At 37.3% G+C, this 25,039-nt stretch overlaps 4 protein-coding genes across 8 annotated transcripts in view; all 4 read left to right on the plus strand.

Moving 5' to 3' along the window:
* Positions 1-25,039, plus strand: part of LOC122549688 (homeobox protein Hox-A3) — a 44,195-nt gene that overhangs the window by 1,695 nt on the left and 17,461 nt on the right. For 2 of the 4 annotated variants that reach the window (XM_043689544.1, XM_043689546.1), the window contains exon 2: positions 9,471-9,579. The exons of the other annotated variants lie outside the window; for them this stretch is intronic. The gene's annotated coding sequence lies outside the window, so the exon portion shown is untranslated. The remainder of the gene's footprint in view (positions 1-9,470; positions 9,580-25,039) is intronic. 4 annotated transcript variants of the gene reach the window in all.
* LOC122549697 (homeobox protein Hox-A6) lies at positions 3,073-4,936 on the plus strand. The gene is made up of 2 exons (XM_043689561.1): positions 3,073-3,947; positions 4,147-4,936. The coding sequence occupies exons 1-2, from the start codon at positions 3,518-3,520 to the stop codon at positions 4,404-4,406; spliced, it is 690 nt and encodes a 229-aa protein (XP_043545496.1). The 5' UTR covers positions 3,073-3,517; the 3' UTR covers positions 4,407-4,936.
* LOC122549692 (homeobox protein Hox-A5) lies at positions 5,076-8,459 on the plus strand. Its single transcript, XM_043689552.1, has 2 exons — positions 5,076-7,012; positions 7,487-8,459. The coding sequence occupies exons 1-2, from the start codon at positions 6,433-6,435 to the stop codon at positions 7,735-7,737; spliced, it is 831 nt and encodes a 276-aa protein (XP_043545487.1). The 5' UTR covers positions 5,076-6,432; the 3' UTR covers positions 7,738-8,459.
* LOC122549693 (homeobox protein Hox-A4) lies at positions 19,016-23,274 on the plus strand. 2 transcript variants are annotated; one of them, XR_006311639.1, is made up of 3 exons: positions 19,016-19,793; positions 20,145-20,579; positions 22,719-22,744. XR_006311639.1 is itself a non-coding variant. In XM_043689553.1 (2 exons), the coding sequence occupies exons 1-2, from the start codon at positions 19,376-19,378 to the stop codon at positions 20,468-20,470; spliced, it is 744 nt and encodes a 247-aa protein (XP_043545488.1). In that variant the 5' UTR covers positions 19,016-19,375; the 3' UTR covers positions 20,471-23,274. The 2 variants fall into 2 exon arrangements, 1 of the variants encoding a protein (XP_043545488.1); XM_043689553.1 differs by having other exon boundaries at positions 20,145-23,274.

A 25,039-nucleotide genomic window follows, 5' to 3' on the forward strand; every position in this document is an offset into this window, starting at 1 on the left:
TACAAGTTAAAATTTGCGTGTTTGTGGATAGAAACGGTCAAATACACTTTGATTGTTGATAAAGACTGGGAAATGGAGTTTACTTACTGAACACCTACGATACCCCCTTAATTATTTGGTTAAAGTGTGATAAGAGCCCACATTTGTGATGTTAGAGAATTTCTGAAGGATTTGTTTGCCTCGTGTAAGAAACATGAAATCGAATTAAACGAAGAATTTGAATGAATCACGGTTATACCATAACAAGAAACAGTGTCGTCAGTGAATCGTGATTTTAATGAATAGGCCTGTTTTATGGTGATAAAGCACAGAGTTATTTTAATCTGTCAGAATGCAGCTATTTATGTAAAATATAGCAAATAACATTCGATCATTTATACTTTCGAAGAACCGCCGTTCTGGAAGGGATTACAGCTACATCAAAGTAATTGGAACATTTATATTGTTTCCTTGCAATAGTCATAGTTCAAATTGCGGCAACTTGTTAACGAGATGTGAGCGTAGCAAAAAAAAAGTAACGTAAGCGCCGGTGGGTGGAAAACTTGAAGCACGGCCTCGCAATTTCAAAGGAGGCATGTTGTTTCCTTTTAGATAAATTAGGTAAATGGATTAAATGCGTGTATAATTTTTGTTTTAGATACGTACATATACATACGTTTAAAAATATTACTTAGTCAACTTCACTCAGCCCAAACTAGGCCCCAATTCCACCTAATAAACCAAGAGACATTCTGTCTGTAGTTGCTAATTAGGCTATATCAGTTCTGATCGCTGCAAGACTGAGTAACACTTGGGAAGAAATTTCCTTCTTCTTAACGACATTCAAAATACGAATTTACACGCTTGTGGACTTTGAAATACCTCATCTTTCTTGTTTTCTTTAAATTTAAAAATGACATTCTCTTACTTCAACTGTACTACCATTGAACACGTGGAGTTCCAGATCCCATCTGTTTAGAATCTATTATTTTATCTTATTCGGAAGGTTTGCTATCTGCGAGGAAATGGAAATACGTCAACGGAAAGAATAAATCGCAACGTCAGTATTTTAGTCTTTTCCAGAGGAAAATTAATTGGTGCTTGATTTTTTGAAACTGCCATGTTATTTTTAAAAGTATGAATTGCAAAATATAGTATTAAAGTCTAGGTTAGTGGTGAAAACAGTTCAATTGTGCGGCATTGTTTTTCCCCCAGAAGATACATACAGATCAAGTTATTATTTGATATATTCTATGTGCTCTTTAGTAGCAAGTTTCCCCACTCTGTGTGTTGTTGGTCTCATTATATTGCCTTATTTTCTCTAGTTTTCCAAGCACACAGTGCAGCAGCAGTGGCTATTAGCCGTTCAACCTAATTGGAAAATAATAGCCGTGGTTTACGCATTGCTCTTTTGTTCATCTTTCAATATCACCTTTTTCTGTTCTGTATTTCGGTCATTTCACAGCACAACTTGTGTGAAGATTCTTCATGTTAAAGGATGCAGCAATTGTGGGGGCTTATTAATCAAACGTGGAAGCCAAAAATAAAACACCAAAGCAAATCATAAACAGAAAAGATTCACGTTGACGAGAACTGTTCGAATTTATTAAAATTCATTTTACAATTGGAATTAAATGCATAAATATTGTACATGATTAGAGGCTTTAGGGCAGAAACTGAGGAAAGCGGCAAGCGTCGGCCTTTCATTAAGAGGGGTCGAACTGGCTTGATCTTGCACATTTTCCTCCATAATTGCTCTGTATTTATACTCACACTTCGAACAGATATAGCTTTTGATTTCGGCCAGCTCTCGGTTTGTTTTTTTTACATATAGCCAGCCTATAATTAAGAAAGAGAAACAGGTATAAGCTTTCAGGACTGAAAATGAACCTACTCGTGGTATTTTAATTACTTGCAATCACTGATGAGATATCCGTCCCAAAGAAACCTTGTTAGCTGTCGAAAATACAAAATTCTCCGACTACTAACAACCGCATTCACCAATTCTCCTTAATTTGCAATGATTGCCCTCTAATTGCCATGTTTCGAATTCGGCTATAGGTGCTGTAAAAGTGTTTACTCGAGGGCTGAAATATCTTTCTTGCTTAAAATATATAAACATCCTCTTCATATATTGTTTACTGTACCGCAGATATTTCAGTAAGAGATGTGACCATTGTTGACGGAAAGGAAACCTAACGAGATAATGAGATCTTTAGCAAGGAGCCCTTGGCTTCCGTCCTTTTACTGCGATCTGATGCCGCGCTCAGGGCGCAGCAAATGCTCTGTTATTGGAAAACACAAATGTCCCCATTGAGATGCTCAAAAATGCCTAATTATTCGAAAGGAAACATTCCACTCTTTTATGGTCGATAAAACCTTAACAGTGTGCAATTATGGAAAATCGAAGTTGGGATTTGGGGAGTATTAGTGAATTTCAATCGTATGCAATTAAAACAACAATCTAATGGAAGAGAACCCTATATAAGGTTATCAAACATAAAATTGAGCTTCTATGTGTTTGTAGATCGCTTGGCCGTTAAAAAAAACCCGGCGAATTTTGGTTAAATACATGTTTCCCTGGAAGTACTGTGGTGTTTGTAAACTAAATGCACATGTATATGCATGCATGCTTTAATGAAGAACGCTGGTGCAATAACAATTACTCCCACGCACCATTACTGTGAAATCTTTTAAAGCTGAGAAACTGCGTTGCGTTCTACTGTTGGGATTTTCTTTATAAGAATATCAAAATTAAATCTATAAATCATGTCCCTGTATATATACTCTTACCATCAGGTTGTGTCTATTTATTACTGGTATGAATTTACTGAAGGCACAATTCAGGGACACTTGATGTTGTGAGTCCCAGTACTTGTAGACGCTGTTGTTCTTTGTTTAAAATGGGCAGAGAAAAATATTATGGAGGTCTGTGGTCTGATGTTTCTCAACTAGAATACACAAGCTAGCAAAAGGAATGTTGTGCTTGCAGCATAACAAATCAAAATGGAAAAATATGTAAATACAAAACCTAAATTCTTACAGCTATTATTTACCCATCTAAAATACTATGTGCCTCTACCTGGAAGAGAAATCCACAGAACTAGTGATTTGTTGATTTATTTCTTCCTTCTCGATCATCTATCTCCTAATTATTGTTGATCTAGCAATTGTGAGAATACGCAATGCACAGTCATAAGTCCATGTATGAATGTATCTAAAATATGTATGCATAGCTATATCCTGTAAACTGATAGTGCTCTCATTTGGTCACTAATATTCCATTAAAATCACCTCTGTTATAGTTCAGAGCAGATTTGGTTGTTTGTAACTTTGCTAGCTCAGTCGCCGGATCTCCAGGGAATTTTTTGAACCAGAGTCGTTTTCTATTGGCCAGAGGCTGATCAGCTGGTTATATTTGCTGCTGTCGCTTTGGCGCTCGGCCATCCTGAAACAAACCACCTCGATGACTACTAATAGCTAAACCACATTGTGTACTAATACATAACAAATCATATTACTACAGAGTGTGGAGCAAATGAGTTCGTATTTTGTGAACCCTACTTTCCCTGTTTCACTGCCCAGTGGCCAGGACTCCTTCCTCGGACAGATCCCACTCTATACAACGGGGTATGATGCTCTAAGGCACTTTCCAGCTTCCTATGGGGCAGCGACGCTCCAGGATAAGAGTTACTCGTCACCTTGTTATTACCAACAATCCAACTCAGTAATAGCTTGCAATCGGGCATCGTATGAGTATGGAGCTTCTTGTTTCTATCCTGAAAAGGATCTAACCAGTGTTTCGCCATCCGGGAGTGGGAAGCATAGAGCTCAGGATGATTTCTTTTCCTCAGACCAACAGTACAAAACAGATTGTGCACAAAACAAAATTTTAAATGAGGAAGGAAACGACCGGAAGTACAGTACTCCAATTTACCCTTGGATGCAACGAATGAATTCAAGTTCTAGTGAGTATTAATAGTGGAAAATTACAAGTTAAAACTTGACACTTGGAACCAACTTTACGTAAAGAGTGCATGTATATGTTAATTGTTACGTTAAATGCCGCACACTTTCTAGAGTCGGAAGATTGAGCAATAGCATTGCATTGGTAATGTTAGTTGTTTGTTTCAATTTCTTTCATTTTTTTTTGCTCCCATCATGTAGGTTCTGTCTTTGGGCCTCATGGGCGTCGAGGGCGACAAACCTATACCCGATACCAAACTCTTGAGCTGGAGAAAGAATTTCACTTTAACAGATATTTAACCAGACGCCGCCGGATAGAGATTGCCAACGCACTCTGCCTCACAGAACGTCAGATCAAGATCTGGTTTCAGAATAGGAGAATGAAGTGGAAAAAGGAAAACAAACTTCTAAACACAACAGAATCCAACAGCGAAGACGCAGAGGATAAAACAGGGGAGTAAGAGCGCGAAACCACAAGAAGTTAGTCTGGGCCTTTCTGTTTGGTAGTGAGTTCTTATTTGCTCATTCTGCTAAACAGTACAGAAAAAAATCGTATTTCAGTTTGTTTTCGTTGCCCCTCTCTCTTTGAGCTTGTGTTAATGTATAAGTGGTAGAGGAAGTGTCGCAAACACTCTGCATTCCACAGCACACTATAATTATACGGCATTTAGGATTAATTGTTTTATAAGTGCGAAGTGTAAGTGTTTCTGCTTCTCTAGTCGTTACTATGTGATGATTTACTCCTCAAATTGTATTCTAATTGTTTCAATGGATAGGTTTAAATATAATTTGACACCCTTCAAATGATGAACGTAGTGGATATGCCCATTTGCAAATGATAAATATGGTATTGTATATGTCAATAGTTTACTGCAAGGTTTCTTACTGCTTTTGGTTTTGTCTAATGAAGAGGACGCAGTGTTCAGTTAGCTTGTGCCATGTTTTCTCTACCAAGAGAAGCAAATATATTTGCTTGTGACTTGACAGCCATAGGATAAAACAAATTCAGCCTGGCGACGCTATTGCTTAAATTGAAATTTTGCGAATTAAAATTTCTTAAATCTATATTAAATATATACAGTAATATATATATAAATAAACTATCCGATTTCTAAAAGGTTAGCCTTCAATTATAGCTGCCGAAAAGTTTTTGTATGAAATAAGCTGTGAAAGGAAACTTAGCACTGTGAAATTGATCGGTAGATGTCCTTGTTTCAGAGAGAAAAAGATAGACAGAATACGTGGTAGGAATGACTATTTAGTTTCTAAGGCCATTAAATACGGCAATTTTCACTGAATGCAGAATTAAAGACGTAGCTGAATCCGCGGGTAAATCATGAAATATTCTTCATGTTTATTGCAGCGAAGCTAGAACCAGCATCGGACACAGAGCTCTTGTTTTGATTAGGTGGATTACTATTTGTTAAGTGGACCCTCTTTTGTTGGATCTTGCATAGCATTTCATCGTATCGAACCAACACTAAACTGTGTGCAAAGAACTTGCTTCCACGTAAATTTAGGCACAAGATCATGTTTATTTTCCAATTAAAATGGAATTCTGGTTTAACATGTACCGTGTACGAAAGTAAACTGGAACGATTTAAACTCATTTCCAATATACGTGACCTGATTTTTAAGAACGCAAAGGTTGGTTTAATAGTTTAGGTTCGCGATGGCTTCAAATTTTCGCCGAAACGCGAATAAATGCTCAATACTATGAATTACACGGACTAAAGAGAAATTTGAGAAGAGTAGCAGATGAAAGAATTGGCGTTTTGATGTTGTGTGATGCCGTTTTTCCCTGAGCAAATCTCCGATGACATCCAAGACGTATAAAGACAGTAAGCGCATAATAACTACAATTAAATCTGTTTTTTTTAAAAAATCAAATCAAATCAGTGACAAGACACCCTCAAGTCCTATTTGTAACACTGTCAGCGGCAGCATATTTTTAAACATCTCAGCCTAGGGATTGAACAACTGCAACATTGTCTGGCGTGAATCTTTTCTTTTTGAAAGATGCCCCTCCACATTGTTTTATGTGATTTATTCTACGAAATGTAACGGTTACGTTTGAAATGTGTGGGTAGCCTTAATTCGACCCAAGGCCGATTGCCCAGTTTATCAGAACCACAGGACTCATGGCTTCAGTCTCCAGAGGGTGGCGCGCAAGGACAACCCAAAGCTACTGCGGGGAGCCGGCGGCGCGCCCTGGTGCGCGTGCCCCACGCTCTTCCTTCCACGCAACCTTCCAGTTTGGAGCCACAGTGCACGGATTTACCTCTAGAGGTCATCAGCGAGAATTTACGACTGGACAACAAAAGCACGTGATTCCAAGTCGTACCCCATATTTGGGCGCCTACGTAGGAGGGAACGAAGTACATGTCCCAGTCATTTCCATAATTCATCATAAATTGTGCAGGGTGCTAGACGCACAAGCGACCAAGAGCCACAAATCAAGTAAAAATAAATAAATAAAAAAATCAAATGAGCTCTTACTTTGTAAACTCATTCTGCGGTCGCTATCCAAATGGCCCGGACTACCAGTTACATAATTATGGAGATCATAGCTCGGTGAGCGAGCAATACAGGGATTCTGCAACGATGCATTCCAGCAGGTACGGCTACGGCTACAATGGGATGGATCTCAGCATTAGTCGTCCAGCATCTAACCACTTTAATGCCAGTGAAAGATCTCGAAGCTACTCTACAGCAGCAACAACAGCAGCAGCAGGACCAGAAGCAGGAGCAGACACCAGGTACAACCAACCTGCCACATCCACTCAGTCTCCTTCACCTGACCCTCTACCCTGTTCCGCCGTGGTCAGTCCGCCTGCTAGCGACAACCACCACGGAATCAAAAACTCCATAGCAAGCCCAACTACCTCCTCAAATTCCAGCAGCAGCAGCAGCAGTCTCATCAGTAGAGATGGGGTTGGCACATCGCCTGGTACTGAAGATGACACCCCGGCAAGCAGCGACCCTCCAAGTTCACAGAACGGGCAAAGCACAGCACAACAACAGCCTCAGATTTACCCCTGGATGCGAAAACTGCACATAAGTCACGGTAAAATCCCTCCTCTCTTATCTTTTCATTAGTGGAGTCCTGAATTACTCTGAATGCTGAAAATCAAATTGCTAACTATGCACGCTAATGTTTCTGAATATCTCTGGAAGGGTCATCGTATTAAAGTTGCTAATGTATTTGGAACTATTTGGGTGGTGGGATATTTATTAGTAAGGTGTCTAGTTTTGTACCAGTAATGCAAATGTAAATAGGAATTGCTGGATAGAAAAAGGTGCGGTTTATGATGGGACAGCTTTGTCCAAGAGGGCACTTTCACATTTAGTTATAGTTAAGTTTCTAAAGTAATTTTGGTATTAAGATACAGCAAGAGCGTAAGGGTTAGCGTAGACATGTCTGGGCTAGATTTCGGACTTCTGCCTTCTTTATGTGTTTTGTAATGTATTTCATATTCGACAATGTACTGTTAGCACTAAACAAAGGATTCATTTTTTGTGTGTTGTGTGTGGGTTACAGACAGTATGGGAGGACCAGAAGGTAAAAGAGCCAGGACGGCTTACACCCGATATCAGACCCTGGAGCTGGAGAAAGAATTTCATTTCAATAGATACCTGACCCGGAGACGACGGATAGAAATTGCACATGCTCTTTGCCTCACAGAGAGACAGATTAAGATCTGGTTTCAAAACAGAAGGATGAAATGGAAAAAAGATAACAAGTTAAAAAGCATGAGCATGGCCGCTGCAGGAGGCGGATATCGTCCATGATCAATAGAAGTACTGGGCAGTAGCTGACCAATTAGCATAATGTCAATACAGTACTGACTTCCAAAACTCCTCTCCCGTGTTACTTCTATGAAGAAAACCATTCCCATGTTGCCCTGCCCCAATCTTTGAATCGTTAGTCTGTTTTCTGGTCGTACTGTTGCCTGTACAAGTAATCTGCTTACAGTATATTGTCTAGGAGTAACAACAATGTTGTAGGAGTAGGATAGCCTTGTGAATTATAGCTGTTTAACTTATTTATATTAATACAAGCGGTGTTACTTGAAGTAACTGTATAAAATCGTCCAGTTAAAATGTAACAATGTGTTGCACTCTGCAAAAAAAGTGTATGTAAGTGTTAGTGTTGCTAAATGTCAAAATAGCTCCAAGCTTGCAATATGTATTTAATTTCAGATTATTGTCCTCTGTAATTGATATCGTAGTGTTAAATCACTGAGATGCTACCTATTCTGTGTTATTAGTGAGCAGTGAATTTTGTGAAGGATATTGCGACTCTGAACTGTATGTCTATGCTGTGCCTTTGTATGACTTTGCACGAACTCCAATAAGTGGCTCTTAGCGCAGCGTCAGTGTATGTTTTTGTGACAAAGGATAAATATAAAGCCTAAAAGACTGGCAGTTTAAGAAATTCGTGATGAGCTTTTGTATTTGTTTTTAAAACTGACTGGAAGTTAAAATAAAGTTTCTATAGTAACTTTCCTGGACTTTGGCCTCCCAGATAAGTTTTTCTGCTGCGTCTGCTGACCTATGGTGTAAATTGTTTCGAATACTTCCGTGTATTACAGTTTCAGTTCAATACTCCCACTAAAACCAGTGAGTTTCTCCTAATTTGTTTAACTTCGCACAAGTCCTCCAGAGGGAAAACCGTGCAGCTTGGGTTTACAACAGGCAATCAAGTTGCGAAAACTTATAAAGTCGGGCAATCAACAAGCAGATTTTCTCAATCTTTGGTTGTTGCAAATTTCAGAGTTTTGCAAGCAATGGCCAATACAGTACCTAAACGTCGTGCTATATTGTAATTTGGCATTTTTACGCAGTTCAAATTAAATTCGCCTCTTGCAGCATTGTTTCATGCGCCTTGTCTTTTGCGCACTTCAGCACCGTTTGTTGAACCACACATTTCCCGCTAACACCCAATTTCTTTGTTGTTGTTGTTGCTAATCTTGCATTTACACACACCATCTTTGTAGACATGACTTTTCGGAAACTCTATAGTTTTGGTGTGAGGAAAAAGGGAAACCTGAAGCACATCAACCACTTTGTTCCGCAGGTAGGCGTTAGTCACGTTCTCTCAAGCACTCGACCAAAGCGTCGCGTAAACCTTTCCCAACAGGTATTTTTCACTTTATAGAGTTAACTTTACTTACCGCGTGAAGGCAGGACAGAAAATTCGCCTCTTAGTTCCTGACAGCAAGGGGGATCAGCACTTTTACCCTTTCTGCTTAGTGAGTGCTTGTCCTTTAAAGTTATAATCAATAAACTTTTATACACCTCAGTTCCGGCTATATGACATTTGGGTGCCAAATGAATAGGGTTTTGTCTATGAATTAGATCGTAAAATCATCCATAGCACAGACTGATAGCCTCACTGGCTATAAAAAATCACGTGGTGTCATTAAAGTAAGTTTTATGGTTTTGGGGAGTTGACAACCAACAGTATATTCTACATAACATATAATCTCACTGACGCTGGACTTCATTTGGTTCCTTTGCAGATTGTGTGTGCAGACAGGCCACTCAAATGGCTAATTTTCATGTTCAGAGGACTATCCACAGCTCCACAACTCCAATGCACAGGAAAGTTGTGTTTTCTTGCAAGAGAAGGTAAATTTTGTTGAAATATTAACGTTAATTACTTTTCACGAGGAGTTTTGGCCCAGTAAAATGGATTAAACTGCACCCAGAGTGCACTGAGGCAGAAACATGTCTGGGAAAAGTGTTGGCTGGGTTCTTTCTGTGGTGATATAGAACTTCTCTTTGGCAAATATATACGAATGAGCAAGATTAAAAAGAAATAACTTTTTGGAGACCAGTGTGTCCCAATTTAAAACTCTTTTATGTGTTAGAAGCTTGTACAGCATATTCAACTGATGTTCATTCAATGCCCTGGCATTGTTCAACATCTTAATACTTTTTTAATTCTTGACTTGGGTTACTTTCCCCCGCAATTTCTGTAGTGTCATTATTTACTTTTTTTCTTGAGGGTAGTGTTATGCTTCTGCCTACAGTTGGTACTGTTGAGACTTATGTATTTTCAGATTACTTGTCATGCATTTTGGGTAATTGTGTAGCATTGGTACCTTAGTGCACATCGTGAAAGCATTGCAGTTAGCTTTTACTTTGAGCGTTCCAGCACAACTTCTGTCGTCACACAAGACCTGGCTGAGGTACTGTGCAATGCATTACATGCAGCAGTTCACGCAGCCAAATGTCTCACCCTTATTTTCAGTTTAAACTTTAATGGGGACAGACAACCCTCTCTTGAGGAATGAAAGTACACGGTTGCAAATAGATACGTTAATACAGAATAACATTAAAATCCTAATCCAAATTACCTGGAATGAGATATAGATATAAACAATCTATGAGTTAAAAGGGAGATCCTTTGAAATCCAGCCAGCGGAAGAGTTACTGCAACTTTAAATCTGACTGTTGTAACACCAACATTGCTTTTAGTCAATTGCAGGTTTCCCACAGTTGTGACTGACGAACCATAAAGTTTATGACCGGCTTTTCATTCTTTGAAGCTTCCGCTAGTCTAGTGGGGTTTTGGAGATATGCAAGTATAATTTTCACCATTAATACGTACTGTTTTGAATCAAAAGTATAACATTTAGTAGATTTGGAAGATGTTCCTTAGTTTATTTAGCTATTCAACATTTCTCTGTTAAAACAAATCCAAACTATATCACAAGGGAGTGGAGATGGCAGGCGGCCATACGTTTAAAAGGGATAATACGATAGCAAGCAATTACCCTGCAGAATTCCTACTCAAAACATTCCAATACAATTAGGTCTGTTTTACGATGTGCAATAAAGATTCAACAGTAAATAAAGGAAATCAGCACCAATATCACTATAGTAGTTCCGGATCGGCCATGCCAATCGCGTCAATCTGTTGTAATTTCCTTCGTATTAGTTTATATTTAAATATGACAGTTCAATATATATCATCTGTGCAGGCCACTTAAATCCTTTTTACAATAAGGCAAAATAATTTTTAGTTTCACTCAGTGCTACACTGGCACACTGTATTCTGGTTATAAAATTTGCAATTGATTTACTTGTAGTTTTTCCTAATCATTAGTGATAATCCATTATTTCGTTTCAATTTGCACAAAGGTCAGAGCTATTGATATATTTATTTGCTTGCTGAAGTCTCTAAAACTTTTCAGTTTAAAAACCGAAACTCCGAAGTGGGACGGGGGTGGGGGGGGTGGCGAAGAGGGTGTGGTATGATGGGGGTTGGGGTTGGGGCAGGGTGGACGTGCTGCTAGAGTGGATGTAGTGTATTCAAAAAAACTAAACATGTAAATGTTTATTTAAACTTAGCAACAAAATCTGCATACAGAGTGTAAATAATCTGTGGACATCAGTGTAAAGACTCAGTATCATTATGGAGTTCCTTTCAAGAAGTACTAAATTCCCGAACTTTCTTTAATCAATAAGGTAGTTATGTATTCCCCAAACGTAGGGATTTTCTTGCTTCTGCATTTAATAAACATGTGGTAAGCAAGCTTTGTGTTTGTGTGTTGCGCAGAGTTTCTGAAGAGAATTGTGTGAAATTGTCTTACAGGAGATATCTTTCTTTGCTTAGGGCTGCTACCTTCTGTATGTGTGAATTGATACATTTTTAGGAGAGCGCGGGTGCTTTGTGGGACTATTTTACAAATTGTCTTTATGCAACCTTTTCACTGAAGGGAAACATGATCTGCAACTTAAAACCCATTTGTTCCATTGGTCAAACAGATTATCAATGAATTCTTAATTTTCTGTCACCACAGAGTGTTTAATCTGAAATCAGCGATTCAGTTTTCCCTCATAAGTCTCTTTTACAATAAGTAAATCTGATTGGCCAGTCTAAATCTAAATCTAATGTCTTTATTCTTTCTGAAATTAAGCTATTGGCAAAGTTTTGTTTGAGGCAATTAATCCGGAGCTATCAGATATCATATCTTTAACACCGCAGCTCATTAATCAGTGTTTCTTTTAAAAAAATAAAAATAGTCATTGCATGGTTTGCCAAAAATTCTCTGGAGCGTAACACGGGAAAGATACAAGTGCAAAACAACTAACAAGTTGCGGGTAGTAAAACAGGTCGCCATAAAATCTGGAATGTGACGTGCTGACGTTTCGTCTGTGCTAAGGGCATCGAAAGGACAGCACATTTTTCAATAGCGATGTATGCTAGTTTGTCTTTTGGACACAATAGAATTTTGCCTAAGCTTTGCAAATGAGCTTCTTGAAGAAATCCAAAGCTGGACCTACTGTTAGCTTAACGCAGTTTCCTAGCTGTAAATCTGTGCAGCTGCATATTATGTGAGAACGTGATGAATCTTCTTGGGCCCCCTTTCAGCGGTTTTAGGGGGTCCGCAGCATTGTGATTTTCTATTTGGAAGCAAAGTAACAGATAAATGTTTTGGCCTTCATTAACGCCGTTTAATAACTCGAAAGATTAAGCATTAATTTTTCTTCATGAAAACAGTATTTCATTATCAGGGAAATAATTAACAATATGTGTATAGCAATATCGTCATGCATCTAGTATAATCTAGTATATCCTTTTCATATTACGTAATGATCAGGGTGGATACAGTTTTTATAGATTGGGTTTCTATTTCATTGATTACTATTATATCGGATTTTAACGATCTGGTTAGTTATCATTGAGCTTTTAATGAAATCCTCCACCTTCTAAACATCACTATGAAGGCGTTTGATAGAAAACAATGCAACAGAACTTAAATAGGTTTCAGGGATTGTATCGTGTTTAGATTTTATTTCTTGCTCTCGTTTTGCATGATGCGTTTTGGTACCATTTACGAAATTAACTGTTCTTGAGAAGGCAAACAATGTGAGGAAGCAAATTGACACGAGATAGTCTCCTGTGAACTTCTCAGCATCGGAGATTCAGTTGCAGAACTACCTTGTCGCAATTGAAGTCGATCTAACCCTTCGCAAATGGTTTTATTAATAACTGCTCCATTTACTTGAATGCAAGATATTGCAACATAGAGTTGAAGGGTTGTGTTGATATCATTGTATCATAGTAAAGTTGACATGGAAAGAAAAACATATGAACTCAGTAATTTTTAAAAATATTTCATTACCCCAAACAAATCGTTTCCTAAGAAAAGTAATTATCAGCAGTTCACTTCTCCAAATAACGTATTATTACATAAAAGTAATAATAGCAACATGAATCGCAAAAGATATGTTTTTACATTAGTTAGGATTACAGTTTTCTTGAATAAGTGGCGGGAAAATTTAAGATTATTTTCAAGAAATGTGCACATTGAATCAATGCACAAAAGGATATTTTAAACTTAATTTTTGGTGTTTTATTTGTTACTTCTTCGTCTGACAATTGCAGTTGCACTATATGCTATTTAACATTGCACTTTTTTTCTAAGGGAGTTGCCATTAAAACAATATCTCTCTGGCACTGTAATAAAAGAAATTGTGAACGCAACTTCTTGCATTCTATATAGAACTTAAATCGTAGTTAATCTAATTGTTCTATTAAGGTTTTTCGTTGTTTAGATTGAAGAGGGAATGCGTTCAGGAAAGAGAGAGGGGGAGAGATTTACACGAAACTACATCTGCACACTCTGCGACTCACCAGCAGAGCTCGCTTTAGACCAAGTTCACAGTCATTTTGCATCAGCATGGACTGGGAGCTCACATATCCATTGTTCTATTAGTGCAACAGAAATAGACTCAAATGCTTAATTTTTTTGTGCTATCTATAATTCTAAGAGTTGGCTGATACGGTAAAAACTTACCCACTTTGGCACATCCAACTAAATGAAAGAGCACTTGAATAAACAGCTTGCAGACAGTTGAGGTTCATACCATTTTTGAGATTAAAGAAAGGTTTCACAAATGGGGTAGTGTGTTCAGGATTCCCAGACCTGAAATTAGCAGTACATCATGAAAATAGTGAACGAAAGGGGATATTATTTCAGTCCTCAGCGATGCTTTGAAAAAAAGGCTCCCTGTACCGCGGTTGGTAGGGCGGTACAACTTTAGGTCAAAAAGTTGAGGGTCAAAAGTTTACGTTTTGCACGACTTGTAATCATCTGCTCAGACAGAGTTTGATGTCAATGTTATAGCGCGATCTTGACTATCAGCACAAAAGATAAAATAGCTTTGAGTTACTCGTGTATCATGCTATGGACTCCAGGTGAACCCGAGCGACTGAACGACCTCAATTACAGACGAAAGGAAAGAAAAAAAAATATTCTTTTCATGATCGCGACACGTTGTATTTCATCTTGAAAAATCGACCACGGTAATTTTTCTATCTGTTGTGTATATGCAGCAGGTAAACTTTCAGCAACTGTACGAAAAATGAAAATACTTCTCTTCACAACAAAAAGAAATCGAATTATTTTACTTTGGCTCGCCTTTTCCTCGCGTTTTTTTTGTTAGAGGTTTCAATACAGCAGTCCTCCGCACGTCGGAGTTTATCCTGCTGTGGTGTACACCGTCTGACTGGTATTATTAGGATGGAAGTTGGAGCTATTTCCCCACAATCTGAATTAGTTTTGAAAATGTGAACCCACTGGTATTAATTTAAAATTCAGGGACATTTCAAAAGCAAATTTGTTTGAATTGAGGTCCATTTTAAATAATCTAATCAGAAGTATATAGGGCTGATGTGACATTCCTGTCAGTTCGCTCTAAATGCCACAGGAATGCTCTGAGACTCATGGGCGACAGAGAAACTACGTTTGAAGAGAAATTTTCTTGCTATAAATTCAGGAAATAACTCTTATTGAGGCCCTCCCCTTGTTTATATAAGACAACATCCGATTGCGTCTTTGCCTCTTTCTCTAACTCTTAAAATGCATTCCCGCAACAGTATAAAATTTCGTCAACATTATTATGTTGATTTCTTCATTGCTAATACAAATAGACTGTTGCCATTTAATATGAACCATGTCTCCTGATGTTTGAAATAAACGGTTACAACTGATTCAACATAGTTAGGAGGTTTTAGTGAAAACAATAGAACAGGTCTTGTTTGTGACACTAAGTGCTTCAGAGATTATTGCAACCCGGATGTAACAATTAATACCAAACCTAAGAATTTCTTTGCGCATTTTCCGTTGAATTATAATGAAGATAAAAGTCAAATACACTTAACGATGCCTCAATACAGTGTGAAATCATATGAATTCGCCAAGTTTGTATGCTATGTTACTTTCCTTTCTCTATATGAGACAAATTTGGAGTAACAAGATACAAATTACTTATAAAACTGATCCGAAGTACAGCAGTGTTGTTCTTCACTATAGAGCTGGAGAATGTGAGCCTTCCAAATTGTAAACATTAGCACACAGGTAATGGAGCAGTAAATAAAATATTTGCGGAGAAAAACGAAAGTGATATTTATTATTAACTTTTAAATATATATATAATATACTAAATGTTAACAGAAGGAAAATCCTTTAGCATTTGAGGCTGCCTGCAGTGCATTATTCAGTCAAGGAAGAAGCCATCTTTATCAGGGCTCCATGCAACGCTTTCCAAAACAAAACGCATTCCACTTGAAATTTGCAATATTACTTTAAAATAGACCCATGTCTGTTTCGGCCGATAGGATGACAGAGCACATGTCGGAAAATGGACAGGCGAATAGAAAGCTCATTGATTTAAATGTAAATGGTCTCGTGTATTCGAAGTATTAGAGATAAAAATTAAGAGATAGAAGTACCCATTATAAAATGATCTGACTTCTTTATCTCCTGAGAAAACTAAAAAATCTATTCCAAACGAATAATTTCGTTTTATTAATTTGACACTTGTTACTAGATTAGCTTGTGTGACATTAAAACGTATTCCTAAACGGCAAACAATAGATTAAGGTCGTTAGATTAATTTTTTTTTCAAAAAAGTTGTTGTCAGTTTTAAAACAGACAATTATGTAATAAAACTCCCTTCCCCCTTATATCTAACATTCTTTTAGGATTCGATTTTAAAAATAAATAGCAGCCTGTTTAAGCTTGTGTACCTAAAACACGCGGATGGAGGCACCAATGAGAAGAATTTGAAATGATCTGCAGATGTATTGGTAAAACAAGGCAGCCCTTTGTGTAACTTTTTTGCAAGTTAAATTAATTTACAAACTCCAAAAGAAAATTGTCTAATCACAGAAGCCGTTAACTAATTCCCAATATGTTCCCACTTCAATTGCTTTCCGGGACTCGTCAAGCCAAACATTACAAATCTATTGATTTTTGCTAGAAAACGGGAGCATTTATTTACAAACATTTAAAGGCGATTATCGAGTGGACTATTGAAGCACTCTCATTTTGCCTAGCTTCCCCCTCCACAAAGGTAATGACCTGGGCAAAACACCCTGGTATTTGAAAGAGCACTATAGGCCTTTTAGAAATGGCTAAGTCCAAGGCCGAGGTGAAATTCAGGTCACCGCGTCTAACAAATATGAAAATGTCGCCTCACGAATGGCACGCCTTGTTACTTAACAAAGACTGTCAATGTATAAGATTAATAAGAAATAAAATGCACACGGTGTCACTTTTCGGTCACTTCCAAACTTAGCTTAGCGTATCCCTTACGAAATCTCATTTCATTGAATAAAATCTTTTGTTTTGTTTCCCGTGTTGAAGTCCAATAAACGCACAGTTGTGCAGCTCTGTGGGATGTGGTGCAAGCTTGCTCGAAGATGTATCTTCGAAATGTGCCATTTTATTTGTTTTATTTTGTTTGTGAGTTGGACACCGGCTGTTATAACCATATGCCCCAGATAGAATGGGAAAACAATCACATTTTCATCATGGTACAATCTATCTGATAAATCCTGAGCCGTGCTGATGGATTCAGTCGGTAAATGAAGAAATTATGACACTCCTTATCATCTAAACTACTGACTTGCTGTTCGGAGGAGAATTTAAACTGGTAAAGTCTAATTTCTGATTTATTAAACCGCCAAACAAATCTTCACTCCATGCTTCATAACTTGGTTAATCTTTTTTTTATGTAAAACCGATTTCCTAATCGCTAAATTTTCTAAAGTATAAATTTGATATAAGCTCTTAAATATACACGTTTTGGAAATGTCGTAAAATGCGTTAACATTGCCTTTCGCTTTAAAATGGCTGTAAATCTACCATAGTAGTAAAAATGTCAAATGTACACGCAGGCGAGGTAACACTTGGGGGTCCTGGCTTCATCGCTGTTTATTATGAAAAAAAGACTACAGAGACGAATGAACTGCATTCGCTGTTCTGAAGCTATGCCTTTTACTTATGCGAAAAGAACCTTTGTTTTCCATTTTTTTCGCAACATGTTTCAATACATACATTGGTCCAGATAATACTCGACAGCGCTATTTGAAGCCAAGTTACAGGAAAACGATGCACACACCATTGCCTGTCAAACAGAAGAGAACAGCAAATTTTAGAAGTTAAAATTTTATGAGACTTTCTTTTAGCGAAAATAAAGTTTTCTTTTAGCAAAATCAGTCGAATCGGTCCAAGACATAAAACTTTCGTAACAATTTATAGTATGAAGAATGTAAATATAAATAGTTACACAAGATTTTCTTGGAGAATGAAATAAAACATTAAGACTAATCCCATGCAGATTTTCCTGCAAAGCCCCTTTGTATAGTGAGTAGTGGAAATGCACATCTGTTAATTGCACTGAGAATCAATTAATTTTGTTCCTGGATACTTAGTTGAAAGTATTCAAATGGTCGGTCATACTAAGCAGCAAAACTGGATTGGTTAGAATATGTATCCCACAACGATGTATTATAACGGCAGGAGACGGTTCATTCTAATTAAATATTAGATTCTGTGTCCAGATATAGAATATCGTCTAAATATTGTAAGAGGGTGTGAAGATGCACCCTTGATTGACAAGAACTCATGTTGTGAATCGGTTACGTTACGGGAAGAAGGCATAATGCATATGGCTACTTTTTTGAAAGAAAATAACGTACAGTGCACCTAAATCGTCATTGTTCTATTTAGCCAAATTGATACTGCGCAACCTTTGAGTTGGATATTAATTCCAAACTAAAAACGTTTTAAAACTTTATTCACTTTAACTAATCTAGCAAGCTAATTAGTTTTTTTAAGGACAGGTTAGTTTTGCTTCTTGAGAATTGAAATGAACATTCGAAAGCTTTATCAATCTTGTTGGAGTTTTTGTGCTTTGGAAACGGGTTGCAATTTTTGATATAATAAACTGTACTAGAAGCAGATTAAATGTAAAGGTGCAACAGAATCATTTGAAATCTAATTGATACATTTAATATTTATTTATACAGGGGGTTGAAAGGAAGTTTTGCTAGCAATTTCAAATGTACAATGGAAAGAAAAGGTCACTGGATGTCTTAAAATAGAGTTTGTATTCAAATGAATCGTTTTACAGAGTATTTGTGATTGCTGTATTTTTCAAAGATGATGCGAATGATATCTGCTAAATTTGGTATCTCAGACATCAAAATATTCGTTATTTTATGCAAATCAATTTTATAGCGTCTGAAAAACTAACAGGAGAATATTTCATTAAATAAGCCATATTACAATCGAACAATTAAACAGTAATATATTTTAAGCAAGATTTATTAGGCTAAAAATCTCAATTGATTATATAACATTTACGCAGTATATACATCTGCAGTAAAGGGAGAAAATCCTCTACTGCTGCCTTAGTAATTTAACTCTTCAGTATATACTTTGAATTCATATGAGCCCCTGCAAAAGGTTTTCGCTTTTATCTGGGACTTTAAAATGCTTGTGTTTCATTGAAACAAACCAAGAATTTTCGCAATTTTATGAAAATTCTTCTTGCAAGCGATGAACATTAGAATGCCTTTGACAGCATCCTTGCACTAAAATGGACAAGCGTGTGCAATGAACTCTGGTAATTATTGTCCCAACTGTCTTCGTTCCCCCCCACGAGAATGTTCTGAAGCAATTTATTTTGTACAGAAGCATTCTTCTAAAAGAGTAAACTATTTCAAACAGTAGCGGATCTCTATTGAACACCATCTTCTGATGGTTTCTGCGTCAAACATGTATTTGCAAAATTTGCATTCGATAAAACATCATAACATCATTGTCCATTTTGGACGATTTTAAAATGAGCGTTTTCCTGATTGTTCCAAATTTTCCCTTTTTATGCAATAGCATAATTTCAGGGGAAACGAGATTTTGAATGATAATATGGAATTTTTGACTGGACTCCATGCATTCATCATTGGTGTATTTCCTTATCCGGGACCCACAGGCAATCACCCCATTGGCTGTTTGCATCACATGAACAGCTAACTTTATACACTTGACAGCAAGTAGGAGGGTTTTATGGAACAGAAAAACGACAACGCGAGAAAAATTAGTATTTTGCACTTCAGAAATTAATGACCATGAGTTCGTTTTTGATAAACTCCAACTACGTTGAGCCAAAATTTCCACCTTGTGAGGAATATTCTCAAAATAACTACATACCAAGCCAATCTCCTGAATACTACGAGCGGCCGCGAGACCCTGGATTCCATCATGAGGCACTATACCCACAATCAAACTACCCAGAGCCGACCTACAGCTTCAACAATGTCCAAGGCACTGGCAACCAAGACATGTCGCAAAGGGGTCATGTGCAGTCGCAGGCTAGCCTCCAAAATCACATACCGAGACAGAATCAGCTTTGTGAAGTGGTCCCAGTAGCCACACCAGCTTTGTGTAGCCAGAACGCGAAAAATCCCAGTGCCCAGAAAGGTACTCTCAGCAAAGAACCCATAGTTTACCCGTGGATGAAGAAAATTCACGTTACAACCGGTAAGTAAGTAAAGCTAACTGAAACAATTAAAATTCAATTGAAGTCGGATGTGCGGAACCCTTTCTGTAACTAGTCCTTTCATGAGATTTACGATCACCTAACTGTTAGGTCGGTAATTACAGCGCCCATAAATTTCATTGCCCTGGATCTTGCTCCTGGCCATGTGTCTTTGATGCTTTTCTAACCTAAATATCCAGAGCCATTTTATTGCAGTAGATTGTACGCCTTTGTCAGAACACTTAGAGAAAAAAAGTATTGTCTTTTAGAATCTTCATTCACGTGCATCTAATCCCATTATCAGATTCGTGGCTGTGTCTGTATTTATGTTTGGATACTTTTGTTTTGTTCAGTGAACCCAAATTACACTGGAGGAGAGCCCAAACGGTCTCGAACTGCTTACACGAGACAACAAGTATTAGAGCTGGAAAAGGAGTTCCATTTTAACCGTTACCTAACCAGGCGTCGACGCATTGAGATTGCACACACTCTTTGCCTGTCTGAACGCCAGGTGAAGATCTGGTTTCAGAACAGAAGGATGAAATGGAAGAAAGATCATAAACTGCCTAACACTAAGATGCGTTCTGCTAGCTCATCATCTTCTACAAGCCAGCAAACACAAGTATCCTCCCAGGGCCCACAGCCAGATGGTTCAGCACCAAATTCATCAAGTCTATAGCTGCTTCGTCTCTCCAACCCCTCTCCCACAACATAGTTTGGACCAAAATGTGTTTGCCACATTACTGACTTGAATGAGGTGGGATTTCTTGCAGCGATATTTTTCCAGGGTAGGTGCTGTTAACCCCAAAAGGGACAAGCATTACTGTTCTGTTAACCCATTCCCTGCAGACTTTTAAAGTGTTTTCTGTTTGATAGGATACGTTCGGTATCCTTCATTACCTCCACATGAACTGATATAAGGTTCTGTCAAAGTGGCTTCTTCCATGATATTCAAAGCAAAAAGAAAAAAAAGGACAGTGAATAATAGATATTGTGAGGAACTGTAAGCGTCATAATCACAACTAGTGTAGTCTGTTGGAATATTTGTGAGAATTTAAGAATAAATCTGTTTTAGAAAATGAGAAAGGCAGCAATATGTGTGGATGTGGAACCTGGTTTTAGAGCAAATAAACTGTCCAGATGCTACATATATAGGAAATAAATTATGTCGCCAGCGCTATTTAAGGTGTTTTTATTTTAAACCTGTATTCTCTATATAGTCGTGTTACTGATATCACGAATGTGCAAGGATCTTATACAGAGATTTCAAATGAGTGGTTGTATATTTAACAATTTTGGTACAGTCCAAACTGTGACGAAACCATACAAATCATTGGTAAGATTTGTGTATTTTTCTGTGGATATTTCAGTGTGCTATGTGCAGTGCCAAATGTTGCTAAAACGAAAGACAAAAATTGCAGTGTAAAATCAAGCCACAGGCTTTAAATAAAATGTTAATTCGTGGACCAGCTCAGCTTTTATGTGTACAAATTACTTCCAGTCAGGATTTAGCGAACGCAGAGCGAATTATTTTCTCGAATCCATAATGGGACTATGCGTTTAACAGATTTACTTTCAGTACATTTTTGCTCACATTCTTATTTTCAAAATAAAACCTTTTAACTCCTCCCCCCAGGTCCCTCAACAACCTCTCCCGCTGCCCCCACTCCCTCCCCCTTCACATTCACACGCAGCAAAATATTTTGCGTGGTTCTGAAGAATAACTGGGCGAAAGAGGATAAATTACTACATGGATCTACAATTCATCTTTCTACAGCCTCTCCACATCAAGTTCTACGTCACCGAGTCGTAAATAATGCAGTAAAATGTGAAGCTATCAAATAATAAGTCATCGATAAGGTGGTAAACCCATTTTTTTATGGCCATAGACTCAACATTTCTGATCCCGAAATAAAATGTAATTATGTGGGATTATTTTTAATTTCACTTTGCATTCTGTTGTGCTTTCTCATGCATTACATAATGGAATGTGGCAACTGCATTTTAAATATAAAAATGCAATCATTGTTTGCTTTATTACACTTAATAATGGCTGATAAACTATAAATTGCAAGACTAAATATTCCAATATATACTTTGACTTCATTTTGTTAATCTTAGGGGAAGGGCGTTGAACAATTAAGCAAGAGTTACTACACAGAACATAAAATTGTAACTCGTGACTTTCGTGACTTCAAACATTATGAAGGATGATAGTTCTATTATGATCTATTTTATTGATTGCTAAAAGACAGCACAAGCATCAGACTTCCTAGGGAAATGAAACAGCACATTGGAGGTTTTATCGTGTAAGAAGCAATGGACTTCTTCAAAAACATATTATTGATTTTGATACATCTGTATGACCCAGCAACATTTAATGCTCACAGCAGAAAAATTCGTTCATGTCTATCTTTTTCCTCTTGGAAATTTTTAGCATAGTAAATACAAACATAGAATTGAGAAGAACACACTACGATAGCGGCGGGGAAAATATACATATTGGCTACATTTTCTTCTAAAACTTGTTTAAAACTGAAGTACACTATAATAAACCAAAATTTTTCACAAAAATGTTTTGTCAACTTTCGATAGGGAGTATACGAAAATCGACTCCGTTTCCATATCTCCTTTAGAAAAAAGAATATATTTTGCTACCCAGAATTGTTGCGCTTTTACAAATGACAAACAAAAACTGCTCACATTATCAGACACAGACGGTTTTAAATATGTTTTGTATTGCGGTTTAAGAGGACTGCAAAAGTATATAGAAAGACAAAGAATCGCACGATGAGAAACTTCACCCCCATTAGGCAGTCGTGCTTGCTTATCTGTAAAAGGAATTTTAAACAGATTGAAAATACCAGATTTTGCTCGGAATCATTAATCACCTCATTCAATAAATACTTCTTTGTATACTTCAACAGCAAGTCTGAAGGGCGTTCTTTTGGAAAAGTGTGTGGACACATTGGATTCTCCTGAATAAAATGTGGCCATCTCGACGAACACCATTTTTCCCCACTTGGAGCAGTCCTGGAGTCTCTTGCTGGACCATTTTTATTACCACAGAAAATTATACGTACGTTATCTGAAGTAAAGGGTAATTATTACCTTCAAGCCTGTTTTGGAAAGGGCAAGTTTACTAAAACTTACCCTTTATATGGCAAAACTTTAGCTGTGTTCAGCAAATGAAAACCCTTTTGCATCTTTACTTCCTTTCTCTTTGATGTTTGTAGTTTATTGTAAATCGAACGGTCTTTTGTAATAAAAAGTTGCATTGTTTGTCAACGGCTGGGCAACCAGAGTGAGTTCACCGAGAGGACAGATTTTCTGACCGATTAGCCGCTTTTAGCGGTGCAGACTGACCCCTCAAACCCTTGACCTTTAAAAAAGGTCTCTTTCTACCATTTCCTACGCCTACAGATAGGGGTTAAAAATGTACCTTGTTTAAAACAAAACTTACAAAAATATCCAAATAACATATCCTGGAAACTCGTATTTAAGTTTATGGTGATAATGAGTGAAAAGGTTTTCTAAATATAGTGTATCTATACATATATAACTAATTTATAGAGTACATTTTATTCTATGGTAATTGTCTGCGTAAAAGAGTATTTGGTGATAATTTATTCGTAAGCTGCAAAAGTCTAACACAATTCTTGTGCTTAGTGAGAAACAATGTTTGTTTTAGGTCGTTTGGTTAATAACGTTTTGTAGCTAATTGTTGGTATCATCTAAAAGAATGGTTCAAATCCTTCCCTTGTTACAGTGAGATAATACATCCATTAAGAAGGCTCTTTTTTTCTGATTATTGAACAGAGAAGTAACTAGTAGGTTTTGCATCAAATATAAGATTGCTTTTCAGGAACAATATGTGTGCGTGTAGTTCTTTGTGGCCGGAATTTTGGAAATTTATTGGTAATTGCTTTAATAAACAAATATGCAATAATTTCTGTTTTGTTGATTAGAACTATGTACACGCATATGAAAATGTATTATTTCGGCAAAGTCAAACACGACAATTTGAGTTTAAAGCTCATCTAAGACAATAAGCGAAATTGTCACCAACCATAACATTCACTGGGTCTATTTCTAATCAACTGTACAACATCATGTTCGTTGTCTATGCAGTATGTTAATCAAGGGGTCGCAAATACCAGACACGATACAAAAACTAATACACATTTGAGTGGTATAATAAAGAATCGACTGTGGCTAGTAAGGGTCGATTTAGTGTCAAATTTAGCAGCCTCTGGGGGATGTAAAGGCATATATGAAAGAGTTGGTCTTACATGTGACTGTTATATATGCGGGGTACTGTAACAGTGAGCTCAATATCAAAATGTCAGGCAGACAATAAAGACAGCTTGAAGAAATGCCCAAGAATATTGGACTGAGGCAGTTCGAACTATAGGTGACACAAATGGCAGACCTGTCAAACAAGGGATCAGTCCAGGCCAGTCATTTTTGCATTATCACTTACCAGCAAGCATCCAAAGACTAAAAGAAAACCAGAGCAAAAAGATTCAACTAGGAAGGGAAGCAAAAAGAAAAAAAAAACCTCCACTCTCCAAGATAAAGGGTCACGCGTCTCCTCTGTGTATGTATTGAAATTTTAATCTCCCCAGTCACGTGACTCATTAAATAATTAATGCAGCCGGTCCGGAATAGATATGTAGTCGTCAGTATTCGCACTAGATCTGTTTCAGTCTGATGTGAAAATGAACTTTGCTTAAATATAAGTCTATATTTGGAAGACCTGTCTGAGAAAAGGAAGAGGCGCAAATCAGACACGAGTTGTGGTGAGTAGTTTCTTCATGATGCGTGTTTTATTCTATGTTTTTACAGTATTTTTATTTCTTAATACTGTCATAAATGTGATGAATAGCGCCCTTTAGTATTCAGATTTAAATCACGGCATGTCTGTGATGGTGTTTAGTCAGTCTCTCGCGTGTCAGTAATATTTTAGATTTTTTCATGATTAATTGCAACAAATACAAACACATATGATGATGTTCTAGTTCACAGTATGTATGCCTGGATACCACGGTGTAGCTGTGCTGCTTTGTTCAATTTTCCTGTCGTTAATAAATCACCATCTCTTACATGCGCAGGGCTGAGAGGCAACTGTAGACACCAGCATTTGGAAATGAAGAGGCATAAGCTAAATTCCTCTATGATTCATTAATTTGAGCGATTTACAATAAGTGGCAGAGTTATGATGCTCCAGCAAATGCACTAACATATG

Source organism: Chiloscyllium plagiosum, chromosome 5, assembly GCF_004010195.1.
Source record: "Chiloscyllium plagiosum isolate BGI_BamShark_2017 chromosome 5, ASM401019v2, whole genome shotgun sequence".
NCBI classification, from domain to species: domain Eukaryota; kingdom Metazoa; phylum Chordata; class Chondrichthyes; order Orectolobiformes; family Hemiscylliidae; genus Chiloscyllium; species Chiloscyllium plagiosum.

Bases quoted from the DNA above. Each gene is read 5' to 3' on its own strand.
- LOC122549697 (XM_043689561.1), top strand. From the start codon at position 3,518: ATGAGTTCGTATTTTGTGAACCCTACTTTCCCTGTTTCACTGCCCAGT. The intron at 3,948-4,146 runs GTGAGTATTAAT...CCCATCATGTAG, and splicing joins ACGAATGAATTCAAGTTCTA to GTTCTGTCTTTGGGCCTCAT.
- LOC122549692 (XM_043689552.1), top strand. From the start codon at position 6,433: ATGAGCTCTTACTTTGTAAACTCATTCTGCGGTCGCTATCCAAATGGC. The intron at 7,013-7,486 runs GTAAAATCCCTC...TGTGGGTTACAG, and splicing joins AAAACTGCACATAAGTCACG to ACAGTATGGGAGGACCAGAA.
- LOC122549693 (XM_043689553.1), top strand. From the start codon at position 19,376: ATGACCATGAGTTCGTTTTTGATAAACTCCAACTACGTTGAGCCAAAA. The intron at 19,794-20,144 runs GTAAGTAAGTAA...TGTTTTGTTCAG, and splicing joins GAAAATTCACGTTACAACCG to TGAACCCAAATTACACTGGA.